General features: G+C 30.8%; 2 protein-coding genes across 2 annotated transcripts in view; one reads left to right on the top strand and one right to left on the bottom strand.

Annotated features, from left to right (window-relative positions):
• LOC123296353 (5-hydroxytryptamine receptor-like) overlaps window positions 1-19,269 on the bottom strand; it is an 87,646-nt gene extending 68,377 nt beyond the window's left edge. The window contains exon 1 of the mRNA XM_044877814.1: window positions 19,247-19,269. Within this exon, the coding sequence (XP_044733749.1) occupies window positions 19,247-19,269 (23 nt within the window). The remainder of the gene's footprint in view (window positions 1-19,246) is intronic.
• Window positions 19,270-24,512: 5,243 nt separating this feature from the next.
• On the top strand, window positions 24,513-26,069 carry LOC123296351. The gene is made up of 2 exons (XM_044877813.1): window positions 24,513-24,614; window positions 25,675-26,069. Exons 1-2 carry the CDS (start codon window positions 24,593-24,595, stop codon window positions 26,067-26,069), a joined length of 417 nt encoding a protein of 138 aa, XP_044733748.1. The 5' UTR covers window positions 24,513-24,592.
• Window positions 26,070-26,217: the final 148 nt, after the last annotated feature.

The following is a 26,217-nucleotide window of genomic DNA, read 5'->3' as shown; positions in this document are numbered from 1 at the left end:
TTGATGATTAACGACTCCGAAAACCGCAGAAAAATAATTTCTGAGGTGAAATTCATAATTTTCAATGTTTTTTTATCATTGACACTTCTAGGGGTAGTGCAATGAAGTTGCAACCATCCAAATTACTTTTTAACATTGGATTCGTGATCGGCAACTCCAAAAACCCTTCGAAAGTCGATATTCGAGGAAAAATTTTTAAATTTTTTCTCTGTTACTTCTAAGGGTGGCTTTTAGGGGTGGCTTGGAACTATATTCAGTTGCTTTTTGCCTTTGTAAGAAACTTAGTTACTAGTCTGATTTCCAAAGGTCATATCCATACGACTTTTTTTGTATTACCATCAAATGCTTCAATGCCTCTTTAAGGTTGTCATCAGTCACACGAATAGCTTTTAGTATTTAAGAACTAGCACTTGTAGCTGCTGTAGTGATGAAATATGGTGCGATGGGAGCTATAATTCTACGAATAATGAGAAAAGAACAAAGAGAGATGGATGGAGAAATAAAAAAAATAAAAATATCATTTGTTTGAAAAGAAATGAAATATAGAAAAATTTATAATTTGCATACAAATAATAGACTTTTGTGGTTTGCAAGTATGCAGGCGAAGCGTATAGTCACAAAAGAAAATAATACGCTCATATTAATGTTTATCTTGATTTTAATAAATATTCGTTTTTTGTCAGGAGGTCATAGGGAACTAGCCATTTTCTAGTTCCAGGACGTCAGAAAATATAGTCGGATAAAGGAGAATACATAAAATAGCCATTCCTAGACTGTTTTGAAAGATATTTACTAGATTAATTTCACTGAATGTTTTTACCCGAGTCCTCCATAACCTTTTTTTTCAAAATGATTCTTTTTTTATATTATTTAAAATCAGAAACATTTCAGAGGAGGGAAATAATCTGGAGGGGGGAAATAATGAAATTTAGCAAAATTTTGTTTAAATATCATCGATCTATAAGATTGTAGACATTGTAGAATGGGAATAGCTGTAAAATTAATTCTAGAATTCATTTATACAAAAGCATTCTTGATACAGAATCCTTATCCTACGCACCTAGAAAAACATAGTTTTAACCTGAAGAGAGAGTAACTAACCATTATCCATATTAATGGCATATTTTTATAAATTAATATACATTACTGTAGTAGAACTGGATAAAAATATGTGTACTGAATGTCCTTCGTTCAACAATTGTCATATTTACCCGACTGTCAACGAGTGGTTATGTTTTTCACGCGTATCTTGCATGTATGTAGATATGTTGCCTTTCGAGCTCCAACGCTTGTAATTTCCAGTTCGAATTTCATTTTCAATGGCAATCACTATCAGTCTGTGGATTTAATTTAGAAAATTCATGCTTTTCAAATGGATAGCTGTTTACAGTCGGCTCATACGTCGGGAAAATGCCTGATTTATTCGTGTACTACCGCAGTCAAATTCTACATCAAATCGCAAAATGCGGTGTAAAGCTGCTTTTTGGAATGTTATTTGGACCCCTTGAAAGCAAAAAAAAAGTTGTACTACCTGCGGTTAAAAACTTTCGGACTTTTTTCAATTTTTCATTTATTATGCAGGTAGCATTACTTTTTTTTCTAACTCTTTTTTTTGAAGTTATACATATCTACCCGGGAATATATCTTGTTAACTTAATCGGAGGCCACACTGTTTATAGAAAAATTTTATTCATAGCACGTATCTACAAGTCAGCTGATGATGTGTGGTTTATACAGAATGAAAAACAGACCAACTTCATTTAGTTTTTCCTGGTGTACACTTAGTGAAAAATACACTACATTAAAAGTTTTAGCAACTGGCAGTTATAGACCAGTAATAAGTTCCAAAAAGGTGTGACGGAAGTCTGATCCTGACGGAACAAACACATGTTATGATTTAATCTAGCTCTAACAACAACTCTAGCCGACTGCGAAAATCTTGATTAACTTTTTTTCAGAAATATAACGATTCAAATTTTTTTGTTCTTGTAGAAATCGCCTAATATATCAGAATTGAAAATGCCAAATTAAGGGCGTATTCTTTTACATTACCTTCAATTTCCTTCAAAATATCCTTAATGATTTAAGGGCTATGGTGGTAAATTACGAAAATCAGTGGTAGAGTCTGTAGAGATATAGATGTACCATTACTTCGCCTCGAGAAATGTTTCTAGAGAGTTTCAGCTTCTAGAGAGTTTCTGTTTCTAAAAAAGGACGTGTATTAACGTCAGCTATAATTTGTTGACGTCATGGTGTTACAACTTGAATCACCTTTTTTAAAACTCTGGGTGCCGCTTAAACATTATTCAAGTAGGTAAGATGTAAGATTGTAGAGATGGGCGATTCTTTCAAAAGAATCGATTCACGTGAAAAACAACTGCAATGAATCGATCTTAAAAATTGTAAAAAAATGGTTTGAAATGAAAAGAATTTTTTATAATTATATTTGGCCCTACACATTTGAAAGTCGTAATGATGAAAACGAAATTGCTTAAAGCCTTTTTTTTTTTTACTTTTTTACAAATATAAAACAATTTTTAAAGATTCTTTACAATGTTATTTAAAAAGTAGCCAATCTGCTATTTTTTTGTACCACAACGCCCAGCCGCAGACTCATAAATAGGCGTCACTAGTCTATAGGTGGTACTATAGTCGATTCATAGCATGAAGGATGATTCATATAAAATCAAGACAGTAAAGAACCGCGACCGATACTAAACATCGATTGTTTAGACCTCATGGATTGATCTGAGAGAATCAAATCGAGATCGCCCATCTACCAGGGATGTGATATAGACTAACAATTGAATTTGTTTTCCCAGAATCAGAGTTCCGTACTATTTTTCGTGCTAAACACCGGTCTATACTGGCATCTAGTAGTATCATCCAGACAAGCAGCAAGACAAATATTATCTACTGAGAATTACTTGTTGTATTGTTATTATTGTGAGGTTCATATTGAGGTTAAAATGAAAATATTTCTAAGCTTAGTGAGCCATTCAGCCATCGCATTGCTAGAGCTGGCTGGCTATCCCTTGATAATTATGTGTGTATGTATGCTAGTGTACAATGTGTAGTTACTTAATGTACACAATAAGTAAATAAAAAAGTGGAGTGGGAAGTAGGAAGTAGGAAACAGTGGCAAACAGATGAGTAAATGGGTAGTTTAATGATGTAAAAGTTTTTATACATCCAATCTTAGCCCCATGATAACTTTTGTTCTATAAAAGGGACAAAATATTTTACAAACCCAATTGAGGCTAATTGATAGTTAAAAAAATAATTATTAGTTTTTTTAAATTTTGTGTTGTATATCATAGCTACCCGATAATTTCAAAGTTAAAGTAGTTCGGGTGTCACACGACTAGTCAAGTTAACAACTAATTTATATTTATTGAATTTAAATCTAAGTTATGAATAAAAATAATATTTGTATCACGTAAATGTTTTTTAATGCTTTAAAAATATCGCAAAAGATAAAATTTATACGTCAATTTGATTATTTTTTGACATTTAAACGTAAAAAACCAAAGTTTTTGTATGTTTTCTTTTAGAAAAGCGTCGTTAGATAATGTGTTTATTTTTTTGCATTAACAGAATTTGTGATAGATTTTCTTCATGATGAAAACTTTTTTGAAGCTCAATCATTGATTACTTTTGGTACAACAGACGAAATACTTTAACTGAATAGTTGTTTAAATTTTCCCGTATATTTGACATAAAATACCATAGCTTGTGACTTTTCGTCATTAGGCCAATAACCGGGTATTTTTTTCTGAAATTAATTGCAGAAATTTTTTCATGTTGGAATATGTTCAGGGGTTTCCTGCGAGTGTAAATCCAAATTGGTGGGACGGAGGAGCATGAGCTTCAGCGGACATCGTACAACAAAAATAGTAGGGATCATTTTCATAGAGAATAACATTTTCTATTTTGTTTTAGGAAATTTTTTTATATTTTTGTTGTACGATGTCCGGTTCAAGAGATATTTGATAAAACGTGTTTTACAAGATGGCGGCTGAAGCTCACACCCCCGTGCCGCCAATTTGGATTTACACTCGGAGGATACCCCTAAGTATATTCCAAGACAAAAAAAATTTCTGCAGTAAATTGCATTATGAAACTACTTTTTTGCTCTGGCTATTGGGGTACATTTAAAATGTAAATTGAATGTCCCATATTTGGAACTAAAAAGTTATTAAAGAATGTAAAAGTGTATTTAGTGGCTGGTTATCAAGAGGTTAGAAAAACAAACCTAGCTTGGATACCACTTAGCTTTCTTCTACACTTAAAAATTAGTCTAAATGCTTTCAAAGCTAGTCAAAAAGCATACTTTTGCCCGAGGAAACAAATGGCTTTTTTAGGTTGGCATTCAGCTAATATTTCATAAGTGGCTTCGTTTCGGTGAAATGCACATCTTTTTTATTTGCGGAAGTTACTCTTGTATTTGAATACAGAAAAAAATGCTCTGGAGTCAGAAAGAAATAAGTTTATAGGTATAAAAAAAAACTTGATTATGTGAAGTCTTTAAAGTAAAAACAAATTTTCTATTTTCAAATAACACATAAAAAATTTGAACATGATTATTTGATAAAAATATCTGTTCTATAGATAAAGATATAAATCTTCTGATTGAATTTTCTAATAATTGAATGAAACCAGTAATCGATATTATATTTATAAATAAACAATCACAATCAAAACTATAAAACTATCAGATAAAAATATGAACCGGAAGCTTATAACACTTTAAATTGCCCTATCAACTAAATTCTGGCATTTATACATGTACCTACTTAGTTATTGCAAATATTATTTCCAATTTATACTTTAAATATTCATCGCAGAGGATGAAAAATAGTTTATGTTCGGAACTGGTAAGAGATAAAGGAAAAATATTAAGTAATCGACAATTTTTGTACGAAACAATTGGACGTAAATTTAATAAACTCGGCAGAAGTCCACTGTAAAAACAAAATTTTTGTGTACTGTCTTTAATATCTAACCTGTTAGGAGCAGAATTTATTTTTTAGACCTCCATGCCTACAGGGGCACCACCAAGTTTAAATTCAGGGAAGGCCAAAACAATTGACTTTTTTCTTTAGCTTTTGATAACGAAAAACTGGTTGCTATGCACAGCTGGAAAGTTATCGCCAAATATGAGATAAAAATATTAATAGGAAATTCCTCCTCATCAAAGTTTTCATTTTAAATCAACTCATTATGAACAAATTCATATCTTGCCATTAATTGAACGTACAGCAAATCTCAACACATATTTTTGTAGGAAGTTGAACGTTCTACAAAATAAATGTATGCTTTCGATCCAATCCCCGCCTTCAATTTGATAAAATAAAAATTTGTAGTCTCAAGTTTACAACTGTTTGTAAAACAAAGTAAACATAAAACATAAGTTTGTTTGTTTGAATGTAATGCAATCATATCAGATACACAGAGCTATACTATTACAAGCTCCAGAGACACGCGGAGTATTTGATAGTTATGTCAAAACGGTGAGAAAATCATGTTTTCAATTGATGTATATCGAGTGTTTCAAAAGTAACGGGTCAGGAGATTCGTCCTCAATTTTAAACTAGTTGGCACAGAAGTCAGATTTTCACAAAAACCGAACCAGAAATTTCATGGAAAATGGCTTTGAGCAAAATTGTCTGAATACTGTTGACCTTAGCTTTCTGAATAGATATCTTCAGGGGCATGAAGAAAATTAATATTAATTATGGAGTTATTACGAATTTTCGCTCTAGTACAAGATCCGAATCAGGGTCTTCACTCATCTGTTTACTGAATGAAAATTATTTTTTATGAAATATAAAATATTAACAAATGTCCCTGTAATGAATTGTCTAAAAAAAGTGGGGTCAAAAAAACTTTTAATTAAAATATCAAAACTTGGAAAGCGTTAAAAACTAGACTAAAGTTCAGGCTATGTAGCGGGGAGTCAATTACCATATGGTTTATGCGTGATCATATCTAGCAAATACGAAATAAATACTACGCCGGGTCCCAAACCTATTGACAGAGCTACATGTATGTAACTCCACTTGGTTTGGCCGATATATACAGTTCATGACAATATAAAACACATATGCAGCTATACATAAATGTTAAGATATGTTCATATTATACAAATACAGATGTTATGCTTCGAATCTAGATCACTAGTTCTTATTCTTAAAGAGGCTAAGATAAGTTTAGAACACGGAGCTAGAAAAACCAACATAAAACTATAAATAAATTCTTAAACGTAGAAAATATTACCATATTTCCTTAAAAAATTAGATCCTTATTACAAACCTTTTGCAATTGCATCCCTTATGCCTGAAAACGATGATGCATTTCGTTTTGTCAACCCTTTTGCACTTGCATTAAAATATTAAATGCACTTGCATTAATATTTCTCAGGTGGTCGGCTCAATCTTCCTACTGCAGGAACTTTTGTTTTTGGCACCGTATTTTTCATCAGAAAATTGTTTTTATACGCAATCGGTGTTGAAAGAGGGGCCTGATTCTAGTCTCCACACTGATTTACTTTTCAGCTACCTTGCGATACATTTACTTTGCGATACAAAAACGAATACATGGAACAGATTTATCTGTATCTTTTAGCTAGATTTATGAATAGATCGAGTATGATTAGCTCGAACACGGAACCTCCCAATTCAATATTGACTATATTAAAAATCTTCTGTCGACCTATGTCAAAAACACCTTCGTTTTGATTTAACTGTTTCAATCATTATTTCTAGATTTGATATAACTATCTGTGGTATATAAAAATAATAATACTTGTTTCTCCACAAGAAGTATTTTTTTACACCCTTAGAGGTTTCGTAAAAATATGTTATGTAACTAAACTTACTGCACAATTTTTTTTTCACAATTTATTTTTCTGTTGCAAAGTTTTTTGTCCCATTTTTTATACCGGAATTTTGACGTCATTCTTAGAGTTATTATTGTTGTTGATGAAAAAATTCAATTTTTGCTTGATTTAAGACATCCGTATCGAAAAAGAAAACTATCAAAAAAGTTCTATTTGCTTAGTTTTTGCCAACCAATATTTTTTTGTCTTATTACATTAAATTAAAAATTTCTTTGCGGATATTTGTCAACAGTTGAAAATTAAAAAAGGTATACTATTAATTTTCTAAATATCTAGCAATGTTTTTTACTGATATATATTGTGGACGCTTTCGGGAAAATACTTTTTAGCATCCCGCGATCAACCGAACAAGACATAATTGTCCGTATATGATGTACTGTTAGTATTTCTATTTCGATCACAAACGAGGGAAATTTTTTAAAGAATTAATATGAACTGTTCATGACTGTTTTTATTTTTATCTGGACTTCATAAAAGCCGTTAAATCAACATTAAAACAGATAATCGTAAAATAAGGTCGATTCGTTGACTTGGTATAACATATCTAACGTACTGGTACCATGTAAGGTCCATTGAATTGCAAAACGCTTTAAATTCTCCAGGTTAGATTTTTTTTTAAATTTCCTCGAGTAAAATAATTTATTATTCACTAATAATACAAATTTTATAAGCTTGTCATATTTAAATGGTTCTACAACTTTGGGTAAAAAGGACTTGTGGTCAATTTGTCATATGAAAGTGGTTTCTAAAACTAAATTTGAAACAAAAAAAAAACGATTAGATTGTTTCAAAAGCATTCTTTTGTAAATTTAAATTTTTGGCCTTTTTTGAGCTTAATACTATATGGAGTCGTCAAGCAATTTTCGGCCAATTTTTCTCTACGACTTTAAACAGAACCAAAGCGGTTCCAAAACAGACCGAAAAAAAAACCAGATATTTTGCAATGATAATGTTGATGAACTCATTGTTCGGCGTTGGTTTGCAAAATTTCGTTCCGGTGATTTTAGCCTCGAAAATGAGCCCCAAAGTGGTTGACTTAGAGTAATCCAAGAAGAGGATCGAGGACTCTGATAGAGACTAACCTATCGCAAACAGTGCGTGGGCTGGCGGAAGAACTGGGCACCAGGGCCAATGCGGTTTTTGAAGGTTTAAAACGTATTGGAAATCCTATTGAGAGATAATCGATGAAAAGTACCGAAAATTGCGTCAGCAGCAGCCGGCATTGGTCAAAATAAGTAGCCCGATTCTGTTCCACGACAACGCCCGTCCGCAAAACTTCCCAGAATATTCCCCAATCAACTACCATATTTTCAAGCACTTCGATAACTTTATCATCGGTAGAACCTTCGCCAATCAAGACAAAAAAAAACTAGATTCCATCGTAGACTTCATCGAATCTCGAGTACCTAATTCATTAATTATATCATGCATCATTGTTTTAAATAACCGCGTATTTGTGTCTAGGTGGCGTTGCATTTTTGTCTGTGATAGTTTTTAAGAATACCTACCCACGAAATTGGAAATGAATTGCTATGGTATGATAGGACCTGGACCATCATTGGTCACACTAGCTTACCTGTAATGTTATAAATAAATTTAATTGCGAAAATATTTTTTATTATATTAAATATCACATAAAAATTTAATAATCTACTCAAAACAAACAAACGTTCATTAACTAATGAAAGGGCTGCTGATGTTGAGAGCTGAGAGCAATGTTGTTCATTTAAATCAAATAAAACATCGCATCTCTTGTTTTTGTTTTTTTTTTTAAATCATAAAAAACATGAAATATTAATTACCTACTACAAGAGATATCTACCGATATACGAAACATATTATTATGTATAAGACTGGGAAATCGAATAGAGTTGGCCAAGTAATAAAAGAATTACCTCTTTTGTGAAGTTATGCTTTGGTTCCTGGCATCTGTGATAACGGTGATAAGACTGCTTTCAAAATTGCAAATAAAACCAGGCTAAAATTCAATTCGATAATAAATGGTGTTCCATCGTACTAGAATTTAATGTATTGTGGTTAAGATTATTCCAGGATATGTCGATGTGAAGCATTTTCTATCATAATACATATAAATCGCAGTGAAGCCATTTTCGAGATAAAGGGGGAAGAAATAAAATGATTAAAAATTGAAAAAATTTCTGCTTCTTGCCAAATTAATTCCTTAAAGATCGCGGAAATTTTATGTAACGCTAGCAGACAAATCCCCCTTCCCTTTCCGATTACTATCTATATTAAACCACGTTACCCCTTTTCAGGCTTTGGGAAGAGGAAAAGCTAGGGGTAAATGCCTGCCAGCAGTATGTAATGTTTGTGTTCCACTCCCCCTTTATCTCGAAAATGGCAAGACATATATTTTCTCGCAAGACATATATATGGCAGAGACTCACTGCAAAACAAAGCTCCACTTCGATTTAAGGTTCATGGATTTTTTGCGCCATATCCTAAACTAGATAGATACAAGTGAAAACAACCCAGTTAACAAAAATGTTGAAAAATTTCCGTCCTCTTATTATCAGGATGCTATTTTTAATTTTTTTTTTATTTAACTAAAAGTAATATTAAAAGAGTCGTAAATCATACGTAACAATCAATTTGGATTCCGTGAGAAACATTCCTCCATAGAACAAGTGCACCGTATAGTAAATACGATTACGAAAAGTTTTCAAGAAAAAAAATTGTGCAGTAGCATTCTTTGACGTCAGCAAAGCCTTTAATAAAGTATGGAATCCAGGCCTATTGTACAAATTAAAACATAAAATTTCAAGTTCTTATTTCTGTGTTTTAAAATTATACTTAGAAGACGTTTACTTCCAAGAAGAACTCTCTGCTCTGTTTCCTATCCAATCTGGTATACCTCAGGGCAGTATTCTAATAAAATTTTGTCTTCTAATATCTACCAAAAAATAGGCCAACAGTTAAATCCCAAGATCTAGATGTTCAAGGAACGTCGAGTTCACAAGAAATTATTTGATTGCCAAACCCTTCAAATATCAAATATTTCTTCAAAGATCTTAATTTAAAAATACAGAAAATTTTAGTACAAAACATTAAAATGACAGCACACTCAATTAAACCATTAAAAATGAAACTTTTTAATTGATTAGAATGTTATAATATTTTTAGTATACCAGTATTTGAAATTAATTAGTATGTTTTCGCCATGCTAATGAAGTCAACTTCAATAGACCCATAATTATCAATGTTTTTAGGTTTTACTTAATTATAAAAAATAATTTTAATGAATGATCTATATTTTATATGAAAACTTTATATCAAATATTTGAATACCAATTACTATCAATATTTTATTTAATTTAGTGATTCAGACCTAGGAAAATACCATGAAAAACGATGCCAACTTACATTTAAGAAAAAAATTTACTAGAAAGTAAAAATTAAATTTATTTAAATAGTTACAAAACATTTGTATATAATGGATTATAGCTCGTTTCGAAGTTAACCAATTAAAAAATAATTTAAACAAAAGTTGATGAGTTTGATGGGGTACATCGTGTTTTGACATCAGATTGGACCTAGTTCTTCGGGTTTCTTTATTAGACAATTTAGATCCTAAATGGTAAAAGATAGAATAACTTTTTAACCGACGTCAAACAAAAAAGGAGGAGGTTATCAATTCGACTGTATTTTTCTTTTTTTTTTCTTTTTTATGTTTGTTACCTCATAACGTTCGACTAGGTGAACCGATTTTAATGATTCTTTATATATTTGAAAGCTGGTGCTTCCCGTGTGGTCCCATTTCTTTTTGGTTCAGTTCAGATAACGGCTTCCATGAGAAAACCATAAAAGTCTTAAATTGCATTAAGTATGCACGACAAGAGGACGAATAACTCAATATTAAGCCAACTGATTTCGATGATTTTTTTTTAGTGACAAATTAGTGTACTTCAGATTCACTAAAAATCACAAATTAAAAAAAAACTTTTAACAAATAGAAAACCGACTTCAAAAGAAAAACTTTTCCAAAACAAATTAATATGGACTAAAAAGTAAAAAATAACGATAATATAATGTAGTATAAAATGAACTTTCTATTCTCATTTTACAAACTAAGGCAGCTCATAATTTGGGAAATATTTTCATTCAAAATTTTTCAAAATTTGTTAAGATAAATGCCGTAGTGAAATACCTCGAGTAACTTTGGTACCGAAAGTTAAAACAAAATTTTGATCTCTCGTCAATTTCCGAAGCCTAACGTGTTTATTTCTGTATGGCATTTATTTCCGTTTTGGTTTATATCGGTTAATTCCCTCGAGTAAATTTTGAATTTCAACTCCAATGTATGGTTGTGTACTTTTAAGTAATCTATAAGTCGATAAAAACGGATTATTGGATAAGCAAAGACGTGTTTTCGCATTATTTTATGATTCCTACATAAGAATAATAAAATAACGCATACACAAAGAATCAATGAATGAAGGACTTAAAAAACAGTGAATACATTCTTATATATTAATAAAACAAGTACAATAACCGGAGTAAGGCAATTAACCTCTGTATCCTCTCCAACTGTTCTCCCAAAGGACACCACCTTAGTATGATGATGGAGTTCATATATAATGCGTTGTTGTTGTATTTAGTAATCTAATAATCGAATCAGTTGGGAAATTTTATACACACGAACAAAAATTTTGGTGCGAACAGCACTTATATAACCTCGATGTAAAGACATTATTCGTTGCAAGAGCGGATGGACAAGCACGAAATTTTCATGAGCATATTTTTTTAAGAAATGGAGAAGTTGCTTTAACTTTTTAATTGTTATTTAATTCCAAAACATTCCATTTTTCATACCATGTATATATGAAACATATCAAGGTATAATAAGTTTAGTCTCAAGTTTGTAACGCTTGAAAATATTGATGCTACCAAAAAAGTTTTGGTATAGTGTGTTCATAAAATCACCTTATAAGTCCATTTTCGGTTGTCTGTCTGTCTGTTTGCCCGTCTGACAACACGATAACTCAAAAACGAAAAAACATATCAAGCTGAAATTTTTAACGCGTTCTTAGAATGTAAAAAGTGAGGTCGACTTCTTAAATGAGCAACATAGGTCAATTTTGTCTTGGGTCCGTAGGACCCATCTTGTAAACCGTTGGAAATAGAATAAAATAAACAACTTTTTCTATATATGGTATTTAAACAATTTTTTTTCACCTGTTTTTATTAATTATTAATAAAAAATAGTCATATTTTGGAATAAAAAAACCGACTTGTTATTAGTTGTGACGTATTTACTTCCGTTGGAGTTGTAAACGAATCGAAATCACGCTAAATTCACATTTTTCGCCTTGGTATTATGGAAAATTTCGTTAAAATATAGGGAAAGCAAATTGAGAAACAAACCATTTATCATTCTGCATATTATTTTATCATTTCTCCATGCGGTGGAGTTACTAAAGCGCTGTATGGACGTCACGGGCGTTTGAAATTATAGTTTAGGAAAACCATTTTCAATTGTAAAATTACATTTAAAATCATTGAAAAAATCAATAATTTTAATTTTTCTTCGTAATTTTTAGTAAATTTTCGAAAAAAACTTTAAAAATATGAAACTTCTCTATTAATAGTTTAATCCGTCTGATGCTCTTACATTTAAGTTTGTTTTGTTATCGACTGGTGCTATTCAACCTCAATTTTCCAAGAATTCCATTGAAGAAAAAGCTATACGATATTACTCCTTCGTTTTCGAGAAATCGATTTTTGTCGAAACCTCAGAAAGAATTTATCGAAATATCGGTAAATTTATCAAATTGCCTATCTATTGAAGAAATTACTGTGGAAAATCACTTCTCGGAGAGGATTTTGGTCGATATTTCAGAAAGTACATGTATAACCGTTGTGACCCAATTTTTGCATTTCGTGGATCAGAATTAGTCTAGAAAATAATTTTCTTTTCGAATTTGATGAAACTCGGCATTAAGGCTAATTTTAACTCAAAAAGTACGAAAATGGAGTACATTTAACGCTTGAGTCAATAATTTTTCAAATCAAAATCCTTTACGAACATTTTTTTTTTTGAGTGGCTCCGGATATATCTGTATAAATACAATATTTTACAATTATATCAGACCTTTATCTAGACCACAGGAACTTGTCTAATTATTTTCATACGAATCACAGATCAAATGTTCCTTGATGTTTAAAATTTTCCAAATTTTCCGTTTGAAAAGTTCCAGCAAATCAGAAATGCGCTCTATAATAGCAAGAAAGCAGTAGTTAAGGTAATAGCTTAGAATATAATGTAGCTGCGCACAAAGCTGCTAAAACTGGTTACGAATTTGTGAAAATTAGTGTAAAACAATTTGAGCATTCATAATTAAAGCTTGTATATGGAGGTATGAAATAATTAAATTTACTGAGGGAACATAAAAACACCAGGAGTGTTAATTGATAAAAAAGTGACCTCCTGCTATGCTTTTTATAATATTGAAAAGATATTATTAATTCTAGGATAACGTTATCCTGCCAATGTTTTGTCTTTTGTTATTTGACGCGTTTGGAAACATACACAACATACTTGGGAACAGAACAAAAAGATTGTCATGACACAGAGTCAGAGGACGGCAAAACAGTAGACCTACATCAGCTTCAACAAAACAAATACTTATGTAGTTACCCACCTAGAGAGAAATAGATAGATAGGCACGAGGAGAATAAATTACTGCGATCTAAGTAATTTTATCATCATATGAAAATGACACGTCAAGTGATTTGACAGTAAACGACAACGTCGAGTTGGGTGTACGTTATACTTGCCACCTTTTTAATTCATGGAAAACAACTGTGTTCGTGATCTATTTAGATACCATCATGTACATTGTACAGGCTGTTATACCAGCCCAAACAACTAGTCAATTTATTGTACAAAAATTAATTCAAAAACACTCGCACTTTCAAATTCAAAATCGCAATATCTATTTAGAGCAAGTTTTAACATTGTATAAAGCAACTTCCAGAAATTATGTTCTTAACACAATTAAATATGTTCTTGCTTCAGGAAAAAGCTGAACACATATTAAACAACTAGCTGGGAACTACCCGCTTTGCTGGGCAACATCCCCACTTGCACCCCTCCCTCCACATTTCCTTGCGTTGGATAACAGTTTTGTAATGTACACGTCATGCTCTTTTATTTGATACCCCACTAAGGTATATTTGTAAATATTCGATATTTCCTTCCCACTTTCTCGCCACACCTTTCTACCCTCCGAAGGTTAAAAAAATTTCTAAATGTAATTTAAAACATTCTGACCAAGTTTTGAACTATTAAAAGCCATAATTGAAAAATATGAATTTTTTATTCATGAACACCCCCGCAACCCCCCTTGTGGGTGGAATTTCGTAAAATCCGTTCTTAGCTGACCTCTACTTGGCAAAAGGAATATTCCTGCCAAATTTCAAGTCTCTAGGTCTTATAGTTCCAGAGATATCGTGATGAGTGACTATCTATATCTATAGAAAGTCTCCTATATATTTATAGAAGATAAAATACTTATTTTCTTGAATTAAGTATTGAGATCGTTTATTCAAGAAATATTTACTTGTTATAAGAACATAATAAGCCAAGTTAACGGGAGTTACTTCAATTCAGCAATTTGTTCTTTACAGTGTAATAGACCTAGTCATCTGACAAAACGCTTGGTGTCATATCAAAACAAACACTTGATCGAGTTGAAATGTCCTATAAAGAAAGTATTGAATGCAAGTGCTTGTATTATTTTTTATAAATTAGTTGAAAAAAGGAACACAATTATGACCGCCATTTATTTTGGTTTTCGAAAATTACGAAATTTTCGAAATTATTTTCTAGAATTTTTTATCACTTCTTGATAATGTTTTATAAGATCACTACTGAAACCTACCTCCAAATTTTCCACTCCAAATTCTTTATAGTTTTGGAGAAAATTAACACCAATTTTGTCCAAATTGGCACCCTCATGGGTACCCGGTGATGTTTACGAAAAAATGTTTCAAATAAAAGCCTTTTCTATAAGAAATATTTTTTACTCTTAAAAATTTGTTCTATCTCAAACGGAAATGGACTAATTAGGTGATTTTATGAACATTGTACCAAATATGTCTAAATGTTACAAGCTTGGGAATAACATTATTATACGTTATTATTTTTGGATGTGTGACATCCAGTACTATTATCTGTTTGCTACCTTTTTCTTCCTCAAACTCTCGTTAAACTTTAAATAAATAACACGCGCGAACGTTTCAAGAATTTTTAACACTTTTCATACAATATTATAACAAATTTTTCATAGCAAACAAATATTTTTTAAACATGTTCTTTTATGTAGGTATATGAAACTGATCGTAGCATTTAGATCGTAGCTGTTTAAAAGTCATAGTGTACGAGTATAGGTACTTGTTAAAATGAAATGTTTTTTTCACTTACATGCCAATTTCTTCTTCTCTTTTTTTTTAAAATAAGAAAAATGTGACGTGTTACTGGAGAACGATATGATCGTATATTATACAGAGCACTGCAAAACTAACTTCCCATATTGTAGGACAAACAAGTGAAAACAAACAATTGACTGAGTTAATTGTTGAAATACCATGCATAGTCAGTGTTGATTTCTTTATCACATTACACATATAAACATGTGACACAAACATAACTGATGATCAAGTATAGTACATATTATAAAATTTACGCCTAATTGGCGCCCTCACGGGTAAACAGTGATGTTTACGAAAAAATGTTTCAAACAAAAGTTGTTTAATTTTTGATAAGGAACATTTTTTACATTTAAACTTTTGTTCTATTTCTAACGGTTTACAAGATGGGTCCTACGGACCGAAGACTCAATTGACCTATGATCCTCATTTACGAACTTGACCTCACTTTTTACGTCCTGAGTACGCTGTAAAAATTTCAGCCCGATACCTTTTTTCGTTTTTGAGTTATCGTGTCCACAGACGAACGGACGGACAACCGGAAATGGACTAATTAGGTGATTTTATGAACACCTATGACAAAATTTTTTTCCTAGCATCATTATTTTTAAGCGTTACAAACTTGGGACTAAACTTAATATACTATGTATATTTCAGTTTTTTTTTTTTTTGACAACGATTACCATATAATAAATCGTAATAATTAAGATTATTTTGAGATATTGCCGAAAATTCTATACATCGAATCGATTCCAGATATGAAGGTAACATGAGGCATTGCATATATTTCGTGATATGCTTCTTTTTTATTGTAGTAATGTAAAAATATATATTACATGACAGTTATACCCTTGAACTTGATGACTTTATGAGATAAAAAGCTCATCAGTCAAATTCAAAATATTGGACTGATTACGATCAACAAAACAATATTAATTATTATGATTTATATGAATTTGTAGGGAAAATAGAGATGAACAAAACAGGATTATATGACTTATGTTACAAGTGTGGGCTACTATTAATAGGTCCATTTGTGTAGATCAGTTAATTTTCTACAAAAATATGTATTGTCCATTTTAGGAGTTTTATTAATTAGCGAGTTATAAAATTAAGAGGAAAAAAATCTTTTCAGTTCTTGAAATTTGGACCTTCAATATCTTTTTTTCACTAATGGTTAGATTAGTGGAAAAAGAGTCAGGCACCTCTTTTGTAGACCGTTCAACTTCCCAAAAAAATAGTATTGAGATTTGCTGTACGTTTAATAAATGGCAGGATATGAATTTTTTCATAAAGCATTCAGGTAAAAATGAAAGCTTCGATGAGGAAAACTATCCTATAAATATTAAGATATGATTTTTGGAGATAATTTTCTTGAGGTGCATACCAACCATTTCTCGGTATCGAAAGTAAAAGAAAACAATCAATTGTTTTGACCAACTCAAGTGCAAATGAGGATGCCCCCCCCCCGAATTTTATTCTGGTGGCAATTCTTAACAGGTAAGATATTAAAGACATAACTCAAAAATTTTGGTTTTACAGTCGGCTTCCGCCGAATTTATTTAGTTTATATCCAAATATTTTGAACAAAAGTTGTCGGTTACTTTATAAAGCATAACGATCTAATATATTTTCCCATATCCCTACCAGTTCCGAACATTTGGAGATAATTTTCTGAGTGTATGACAACAATATAAATATTTATTATCTATGATGACAACCATTTTTTTGGAATCGAAAGTAAAAGAAAATAGTTGATTGTTTCAACTCACCCAAGTGGGTTGCGGCGCCCATGATCATTGCTACTTATAATGGAGTACAAAAGTGTATCAATTTGTGTATCAATGCAACATGATGAAAGATAAACTAAGAAATTGGCCGAAATTTATTATGCATAATAAATTAATGTGTATTGGCAGCCCTGATTTAAATGTCTCTCAATATATAATTGAAATTTTCGTAGCATTCATTTTAAAGACCTTCTTGTGTCGTTGCGCTATGGCGTCCTACGGATGGAACTCTACGGTGTAACTTAACACGTAGGTACGTATCACTATCATAAAGGTTTAAGTATTTGATTTTTCTACTCAATTTAAATTCATTGTAACGCATCGTTTTTCTCTCGTGTTACGTGTTCAGGATATTCGAATATTAAATTTCTTTGATAGAATATTTTATTTTAGTCAAAAAAGAAGAAGAAGAGAAATAAAAATATTCATATTAATAATAATTTAGTTCGGATATGTTTTACAAGACGAACATACAAATAGACTAAATACATGCAACGTAACTTTTCAAACTTCCATATACAGAGCATGTGTGAGACACATGAAAAAGATACGCAAGTTATGTCTCAAAAAAATGATAGTTTTTTTTGCAGTTTTTGGATTTGATGCACTATAAACGACATTCAATTTGCAGAAATATATTAGTTTTAGTTTTTTAATAAGGAATAACTTACAAATTTAAAGTTATCTCTTATTTGTATACCCTCTATACATGAAATAAATATCAAGGTATACTAATTTTACTCCTAAGTTTGCAAAAATTGATGCTATTAACAAAATTTTATTATAGGAGTTCATAAAATTACCTTTAGAGCCCCTTTCTCTGTTCGTCCGTCCGTCCGTCCGTTCATCACCACGATAACTCAAAAAAACGAACAGACACCAATGAAATTTTTATAGCGTGCTTAGGAAATAAAAAGTGAGTTTGAATTCGTAAATGGGCAACATAGTTCAATTGCGTCAGGGTCCGTAGAGTCCATATTAGAAAAATTTTAGAGATTTAATCCATCTCGTTAAAAGTTTAAATGAAAAAGGTTTCTTATAAAATAAACCAATTTTGTTTGAAATAGTTTTGCGGAAACATCATTGTTTACCCGTGAGGGCGCGAACCAGGGCAAAACTTTGGTTTCAAAACGTTATCTTCAGCTGCTTGTTGTCTTCAAACACTGATTTGTATACAGAGGTGTTTGTGAGGAGTACATATCAGATTTTGCATTTATAGAACGGAGATGAATTTGCAGATAGTATGGAAAAGTTTTCATTTCTCGAATGAATATAATTATTATGTTACTACTCAATTCACATTGTAGTAAAAAAAAACTGTTAAACTTGAAGTACTTAGTATGTAAGTGATTCGAAGGAAACTTTATAACAAATACAAGCAGTACATAAGGTCGAATGTAGAGCTGAAGAGGCCACAAGGCAAAACAAAATTTAGGAGCTTCATCCCAAAATCACTCAAAAAATAATAATAATCTTGTGAAAATTCGTAAAAATTGCATTATTATGTCGACCAGAATTTTTCAAATTAAAGCAGACAAAAGCATTTCAAGTTTTACCCTTTGTATTTAAAACTACTATATGTGCCCTAATTTTCCATAAATTTTCCTGTTTTTCTCGCCGTCTTTGGGCACCACATGGATCTGACATACAGGGTGGACCATTTTAATTTAAGCTTTTTTTTTTATTAAGGAAATATGAATGGCTTAAGCTAATAGCTCACTCTGCCGTTAATACATGGAACACAAAATTCTTATATCCTACGCTCCCTCTCGGAAAAAACAGAGTTATAATCTTCCTTACGTATACTAAATTTGATCTATTCATTGACGTGAAAAATCACGTGAAAAACACTAACTTTTATATATACATTATAGAAAATAAAATAATAATAATATACTTAATATTAGATATTTACATCAATTGAATTAATAAACTTAGCGATAGGAATTACAGCGCTAGGATTCATTTCCCTTAGAAATGACCTTGACCTACAATTATCGATGAACTTAAGCGTATTTTCTTTCGATTAAGTGCAATAATATTTTTAAGTCGAATTTTCTCCGAAAGCGAACAATTTTCGAAAAAATTATATACTATCTCTTACCTGATGTCAGAACATGATGACATTTTTTAATAGGTAGAGTTTCAGGCTAGATATTCAGATGCATAGGTACATGTTGCTATTAGTGATAAAAGAGTAAGTTTTGTGAAACGGAATCCTATAAAAACAATTTCCACAATTTTAATACATATTTGCAAATGCAACAATATGAAATTTTATTTGAATATTTAGGATTTCAAATAGATTTGTAAGAACTTTACATTTTCTAATAGGGAAAAACTATTGCATACAGAATGCTCTAAGAATTGAATTACATATTCATGTTCAAAAAGGCTCTAAACTAAACTAGACTGGCTCGTAAGACAGACTGTATAAATCTGAAAATGATTTTTTTGAAAGATACAAGAAATGAAAAGTTTACATGTAATAAATAAGATGGAATTACTTCTCTAATATATTCATGTTATTTATTATCTAGACTGAGAATACAAATTTATTGTACTAAGAAAGTCAATGCATAAAAAATGCAAAATCATGCATTTTTTGTTAGCTTATTTTAAACTAGCTGACCCGGCGAACTTTGTTCCGCCTTAATTGCAATAAATAAGCAATTTTTTTTTTTTTTAATTGGAAAAAATACAAAAAAAAATTAAATACCTACATTAATAATTCATAATTATTTCTGTATTTTAGTACATAGGTTGCTCTTCATTTAAGTACCTTGTGACACACGACATTTTTTGTTTTATTATCAGGCGCAAATTTTCAACCATACCGAGTTTTATAGTTCACTTCACTTTTTACGAATGGGCAATGGCACTATCATTACATTATAATTGTTAATTATTTATTTAATAGAAATAGTTTTATTATTGATTTCTTACAAATATCAAATTGTCATCCATACGTCATTACATATCTGTCATTATACGTCAATTACATAGCTGTCATTTGCGTTTTGTTATTCCAAGTCTGATTCTTTTTTGTTATACCACGTTTTATAGTGACTGACGTTTCATGTCAAGTCACACGGGAATGCTGTCGAACGGGATAATCCTATGTCCTTCTCCTGGCTCTAAACTACCTCCCTGCCAATTTTCAGCTAAATCGGTTCAGCCGTTCTTGAGTTATAAGTGGAGTAACTAACACGACTTTCTTTTATATATATAGATTATTTTAAACAAAGTATTAAAAGTTTTGACGTGATTTTGTTAAGAATATATATGAGAAGGGCTTCACAAGGCCAAATAATTTTACGCCAATTATTTAAACATATTAAAAAAATTATTTAAAATCTTTCTTTTAACACGCTTTTATTAGCTTTATAGGTACATCAGTATGTTAGTAAAACATACTACGTATATAAAAAACTATAGACATGATTTTGACTTCTCGGATAAACTCAAAATTTGGCATACTTATCAAGTATTGATGACAATACAATATTTAAATAACTTTATTTGATAATCCTGATCAGGATTTTCAGGATTAACGATTTCCATATCTGAAAATATATAGATTTCCTTGCTCTTCCACCATATTTATACTGAATTTTTGATTAAAAAAATAATAGTTTACCAAACGGAAAACACAAAATAAATAAAATTTAAAAAAAAAAAAACTAAGAAACACGCTTTTGTAACTAGCTAAAGCTAGAAAATAATTTCTTTAAATTCAAAAAAGCATTTTATCGTAAAAAAAACGTGGGGTGCTTTTTAAGATATTTCATAATGACCTTACATTTACTGTTTTATCTGTCAATAGAATATTCACAATAATTGAAATTTGGCATCCCATTAGTTTTAATTGTGCAATTTGAGACCCTTCATATATTCGCAGAATCTTTTCTCAATTTCACTTGCAATATGGCGTCTTTCTGATTCAACCTGTATAAACCTAATATCAAGCAGTATTTTATTTTTAAGAAGTATACTTTCGATACCGTATTGAATCATAGAGAGTAAAGAGCTCGAAAATAAGATATAGTTCTTCTGTATCGTTTCATATTTTCGCCATCGATAAGTATTTTCATAATAAAAACATTTTAAATTGATGACATGGCATAAAAGCTATACATGAGCGGAGTAAAAAAATTTCTTAAAGTTGACCGTATGAACTTTTCGTACATATTTCCTGAGGAAATAATATTTTTGTATTTTTCACTATATAATACAATGAAAATTGAAATAAAAAGCTGGAAAAAAGGGTCAAAAGTGGAAAAGTGGGAAAACAGCATCATTTTTTTTTTAACTTTTTGTAACGCGTTTACAAGACCCCTAAAAACAATCAGCCAACTTCACCTAGTCATAAAGAGATGCATATGTATATAGGCATATGTAGTCCCCAGCAGGGGGCATATGTAGCCCAAACTTTTTTTTTTGCTTCATGTAGCTTAAGATTTTTATTTGTAAGGTACTGTTGATCGCTGGATGCGAAGCCGATGTTAGATTACACGGATTATGACACGTATTACAAAAATCGTGTCATTTTTGACCCGATGAGCAAAGTTTGGACGATAAATACTTAGTTTGCCGTTTTTGTGTAATAAATGTAAAACGTGCAAGATTTCGTGTAATCTGGTATCGGATTCGTATTCAGTATTAAAAATATCTACTAAATGACAATTTTAAGCCAACATAAGCATTTAAAAAAAATTTGGGTTGCAAATGTCCACAATGCTTACACTCTTATAAACAACTGTGGAAAATTTCATAGATGCATTAATTTTTTCCTTTTAGAAATTTAGTTTAATTGTACCTACTAATTGTATAAACAAAATTATTTACTTTTTATAATTTTACTTTACTGAAAAGCAAAAGTACTTGTACAACCATTTTTTTGGTTGCTTACACTCTTGTAAATATTGTAATTTATTTTTCTGGAGATTTGCATTGTACAAATGGCCTCCTTGTGGCTACGCGCTTAATGCGATACAAACATTTTATGCAGAATAACATCCCCATATATAATATATATTTTCTTAGAAATTTCTATTTAGTATATTATTAATTTATTTATTGTTATATTATTGTCATGTGTCGTCCGTCATACAGGAAGTAAGTTATCGTCCAAACGTAATACTTGACAATCGATTAAGAATAGAAGTTTGAGATGTAGTTGAAATCTCTTTCAAAGAGCTTGAAAAATTTTTATTTGTACAGTGAGCTTAAAATTGTTGAATGGTCACTTGTGACAGTTTTACTAGGAAAAATTTATACAAATCGACTTATTTTGAACTAAGCTATAGGTGGTTGAACGTTTTAAAGTTGAGATTTTAAGATACCCTGTACATAATGTATTAAATGGTAATATCCGTCATATGTGTGTGACAACAAATTCGTCTTATGTATACACGACTGTGGCTATCTAAGAGTGACCATCTTTTTGTATTTACATGACGTAAAAAAGCAAACGATTACGTATTCAGCACTGTCTATACATGGTATTTCAACAATTAACTCAGTCACTTGTTTGTTTACACTTGTTTTAAGGATGTACCAGAGACAGGGCCGTATATTTTTATACCATGTATATATGAAATATACATAGTATATTAAGTTTCGTCCCAAGTTTGTAACGCTTAAAAATATTGATGCTACGAACAAAATTTTGGTATAGGTGTTCATAGAATCACCTAACTAATCCATTTCCGGTTGTCCGTCCGTCCGTCCGTCCGTCTGTGGACACGATAACTCAAAAACGAAAAAAGATATCGATCTGAAATTTTTACAGCGTAATCTAAAAATTGTATTCTTATTTTTCGCCTACATTCATGAAGTTATAACAAAACTTCATCATCAAAGTTGAAAATAAAGTACAAATAATTTCAACTACCTTAATGAAATCCTGCTGTTATTACTTGTATCATCCTGTTTGTGCTAGAAATTAGTTATGCATGCATTTATCCAACTTTAAATAAATAGCAATATAAATTTAGTAATTAAACACGTCCAAACATGTTTTATACAATTAAATTCTGGACTATTGTAAATAACTCTAGGAAATACATTTTCTAGGAAATATTGGGAATCATAATTTAGATAATTTTACACAGTATTTATAGACAATTCACCCAAATTGCACATACTTACCATGTGTATATGAAATATATCAAGGGATACTAATTTTAGTCCCAAGTTTGATGCTACGAACAAAATTTTGGTTTAGGGGTTCATAAAATCACCTCATTAGTACATTTACGACTGTCCGTCTGTCTGTGTGTCTGTCTTTGAACACGATAACTTAAAAACGAAGATATCAAGCTGAACTTTTTATAGCGTACTTAGGATTTAAAACGTGAGGTCGAGTTCGAAATTGAACAACATTGGTCAATTCGATCTTGTACACCGTTAGAGATAGAACAAAAGTTTAAATGGTCCTCATAAAAAATAAACAACTTTTGTTTGAAACATTTTTTCGTAAACATAACTACCCGCTTACCCGTGAGGGAGCAAATTAGGTGGAAAACATTATACAGTACCTATTCAAGTATTGTATATATTTTATTTATTTGAAACTGCTCAACATTTTTCCGAAAGAACCTCTTGAGCTTGTTGCCAGTACCTTAATAAAATTCATTGTAAAGCGGTAAGCATTAATTTTTCCGTCAATTTTTATGCAAATGACTTGAAATTTTTTTCATTTTCAAGGTTTTTATAGTACCTACTTTAAAAAGTGTACGATATACTTTAAACTCGGGCAGTATTGACGTTTTGAAATATGTTTCAATGACACTTTTTGATTAGAATTCATTCTTATATCAAATCCCGTTGTCATTTTCAGCATAAATTTTTACACCCCCGAGAAGGGGTGTCCCTCACCCCTTGAGTAAATTCGCACAAATTTTTGTTTTTAATTTCTCTAAGTAAGCTTTAAACAATGCAGTCGTACAGTTTGTATAAAGATTCATTGACTGTTCTTGGATTCCGAGGTATATATGTATATCACAGTTATGGTCTTTTACAAATAAAAATATTATTATTATTATAATTATTATTATTATTATATCTTAAGGCTCTCCACTTTATCACCTGAGTGATCTTTTTGGAACAAACCTCAAGAATAGAGTGAGTATCCATAGATACATTTCAAAATAAATACAAAATTAAATTAGTTTTAACCATAAAAATATTATTTTTTATAAAAATTTAAATTGAAATTTTGCGTTAAATGCATCCAGTAATTTTGTATTAATTTTGGAAGGAAATATTGAGAAAAAAACCGGAGAAAATTAAATGAATTGAAGAAAATATGTGTAAAGGAATAAAACAATTTTTTATTGATCTTTACAATTATCCACAAAAAATTAGGGTAAAAAGGGCATGCTGTTGTAATTTACGAACAGCATTTTTAATTGTACTCATAATTATATTACTTCAAGCAGTATGGATGGCCGTTTTAGCTTTTGCAGGTAAAAGTTTATAACGGTAAACATTATTTTTAATTTCAATTTATGGCTAAAAACTTGTGTCATCAAAAGCTTGTAGCAAATACTTATCTGCCCGAAAAGCTTCAAACCTGTTTCACTTCTACATTTTATGAAAGTTTAGACAAATCGTAAATTTTTATACTACGCTTATTTACTTCTCAAACTATCGATCTCCCACAGTTATATAGGAAATTATATTGGATATATCTGGAGTTAGAGTTCCGTGTGAAAAAAGAAATGAAAAATTGTTCCGGTTTTTTAAGGAAATAAGACAATTTTTTGTGATTCAGAAGTTAATCAAATGACCAAATAAAAAGTCTTTTAACATTTTATTATATCAAAATGTGATATTCAGTCACAATTTTTCAATAAGTAAATTCTGCGAGGTACAGAATACAACTTTTCCTAAACTCTGTGCGCTTCAACCTCTACAACGCGATGTATCTTGAGCGAGAATATCGATCTTCAGACATTATCGATCTTAGATTTTTTTTTTGAGACGACAAAAAGTTGAAAACGAACGTTCAATCGACGCTGTTGTCACCTAACTGCCAGAACGAGAAGTATTTGGTAGACATTTGAAACGCATTTTCATTGCAAATATCGAGGGCTTCGAGTCAATTTTTGAGTATAGTTAAAAAAATGAGCGCAAAATTGTTAATTTTGTAGGGAAAGAGGCATGTAAAATTTGACAAAATAAATTCAGTTAATTTTCTTCAGCGTTTTCTCTTATTTCGACGAATATCCATAGTCAATAGTCTCTAGATTAAAAATCCATAAATGTCGAAACAGCTTGAATAGTTAACTAATCATTAACAGTACTATATTGTTAGTTTAAACTTATGTGGAGAGATTTTCAAAGGGGGGGGGGTTAGTTTGATTCCCCCTCTACACTGTGTGTAAGACCTGGCCAAGTAAGCAAAGGGACCCTAAAAATATTTCGCATGCGATTTATTAGAAACATTTTCCTCATTTTAGTGAGGAGAAAAAAACAATTTCAATCGTAAACATTTTTATCGATTCATTTACTTGTCCTTTTTAGGAATACATAGGGATATTGTATACCCATTCGATAATTGGGAAACAAGGATTCCAGCATTCCTACCAATGGGTCTCTATGGATTACAAATTATGTTTGCACTTTTTCTATTAATTCTAACAATTGTACTTTTAACGTCATTTAAAAAATGTACGGAAGGCAAATGCTTAAATTGGTTTAAAACTACACTAGGAGTTTATGTGGTTGTAGCATTTATTGAAATGTTGGTACGATTTATTAGAGGCGTAGCTTTGGAAGATTATCAAAGATGTGTGGAGGTTTTTTTAACTGGATTTTTTCAAACAACATTTAATGGGTTTTTTTGGATTATAACTAATAATATATGTAATGGACCCAGAGAATTGACGGTATCCGGTCAGACGGTGTCATTGTCTTAAGAAATATCATAAGAATCATTTTAAAATAATAAATTTTTTGTGTTGTTTATTAATTGTTTAATATATTATCGTGTTTACTTTAATAATTATAGTAGTTTTACTGTTATAAACGATTTACTGTAATGATTTTTTATAATACATAGTAATG

The sequence above is a fragment of the Chrysoperla carnea genome, chromosome 3 (assembly GCF_905475395.1).
Source record: "Chrysoperla carnea chromosome 3, inChrCarn1.1, whole genome shotgun sequence".
NCBI classification, from domain to species: domain Eukaryota; kingdom Metazoa; phylum Arthropoda; class Insecta; order Neuroptera; family Chrysopidae; genus Chrysoperla; species Chrysoperla carnea.
The sequence above is the reverse complement of the archived record's forward strand: the minus strand, read 5'-3'. Positions and strand labels throughout refer to the sequence as shown.

What these genes read in the sequence shown, in the direction of transcription:
- LOC123296351 (XM_044877813.1), top strand. Translation starts at nt 24,593, where the DNA reads ATGGCCGTTTTAGCTTTTGCAG. An exon ending in GGCCGTTTTAGCTTTTGCAG is followed by an intron (nt 24,615 to 25,674) that starts GTAAAAGTTTAT and finishes TGTCCTTTTTAG; the next exon opens with GAATACATAGGGATATTGTA.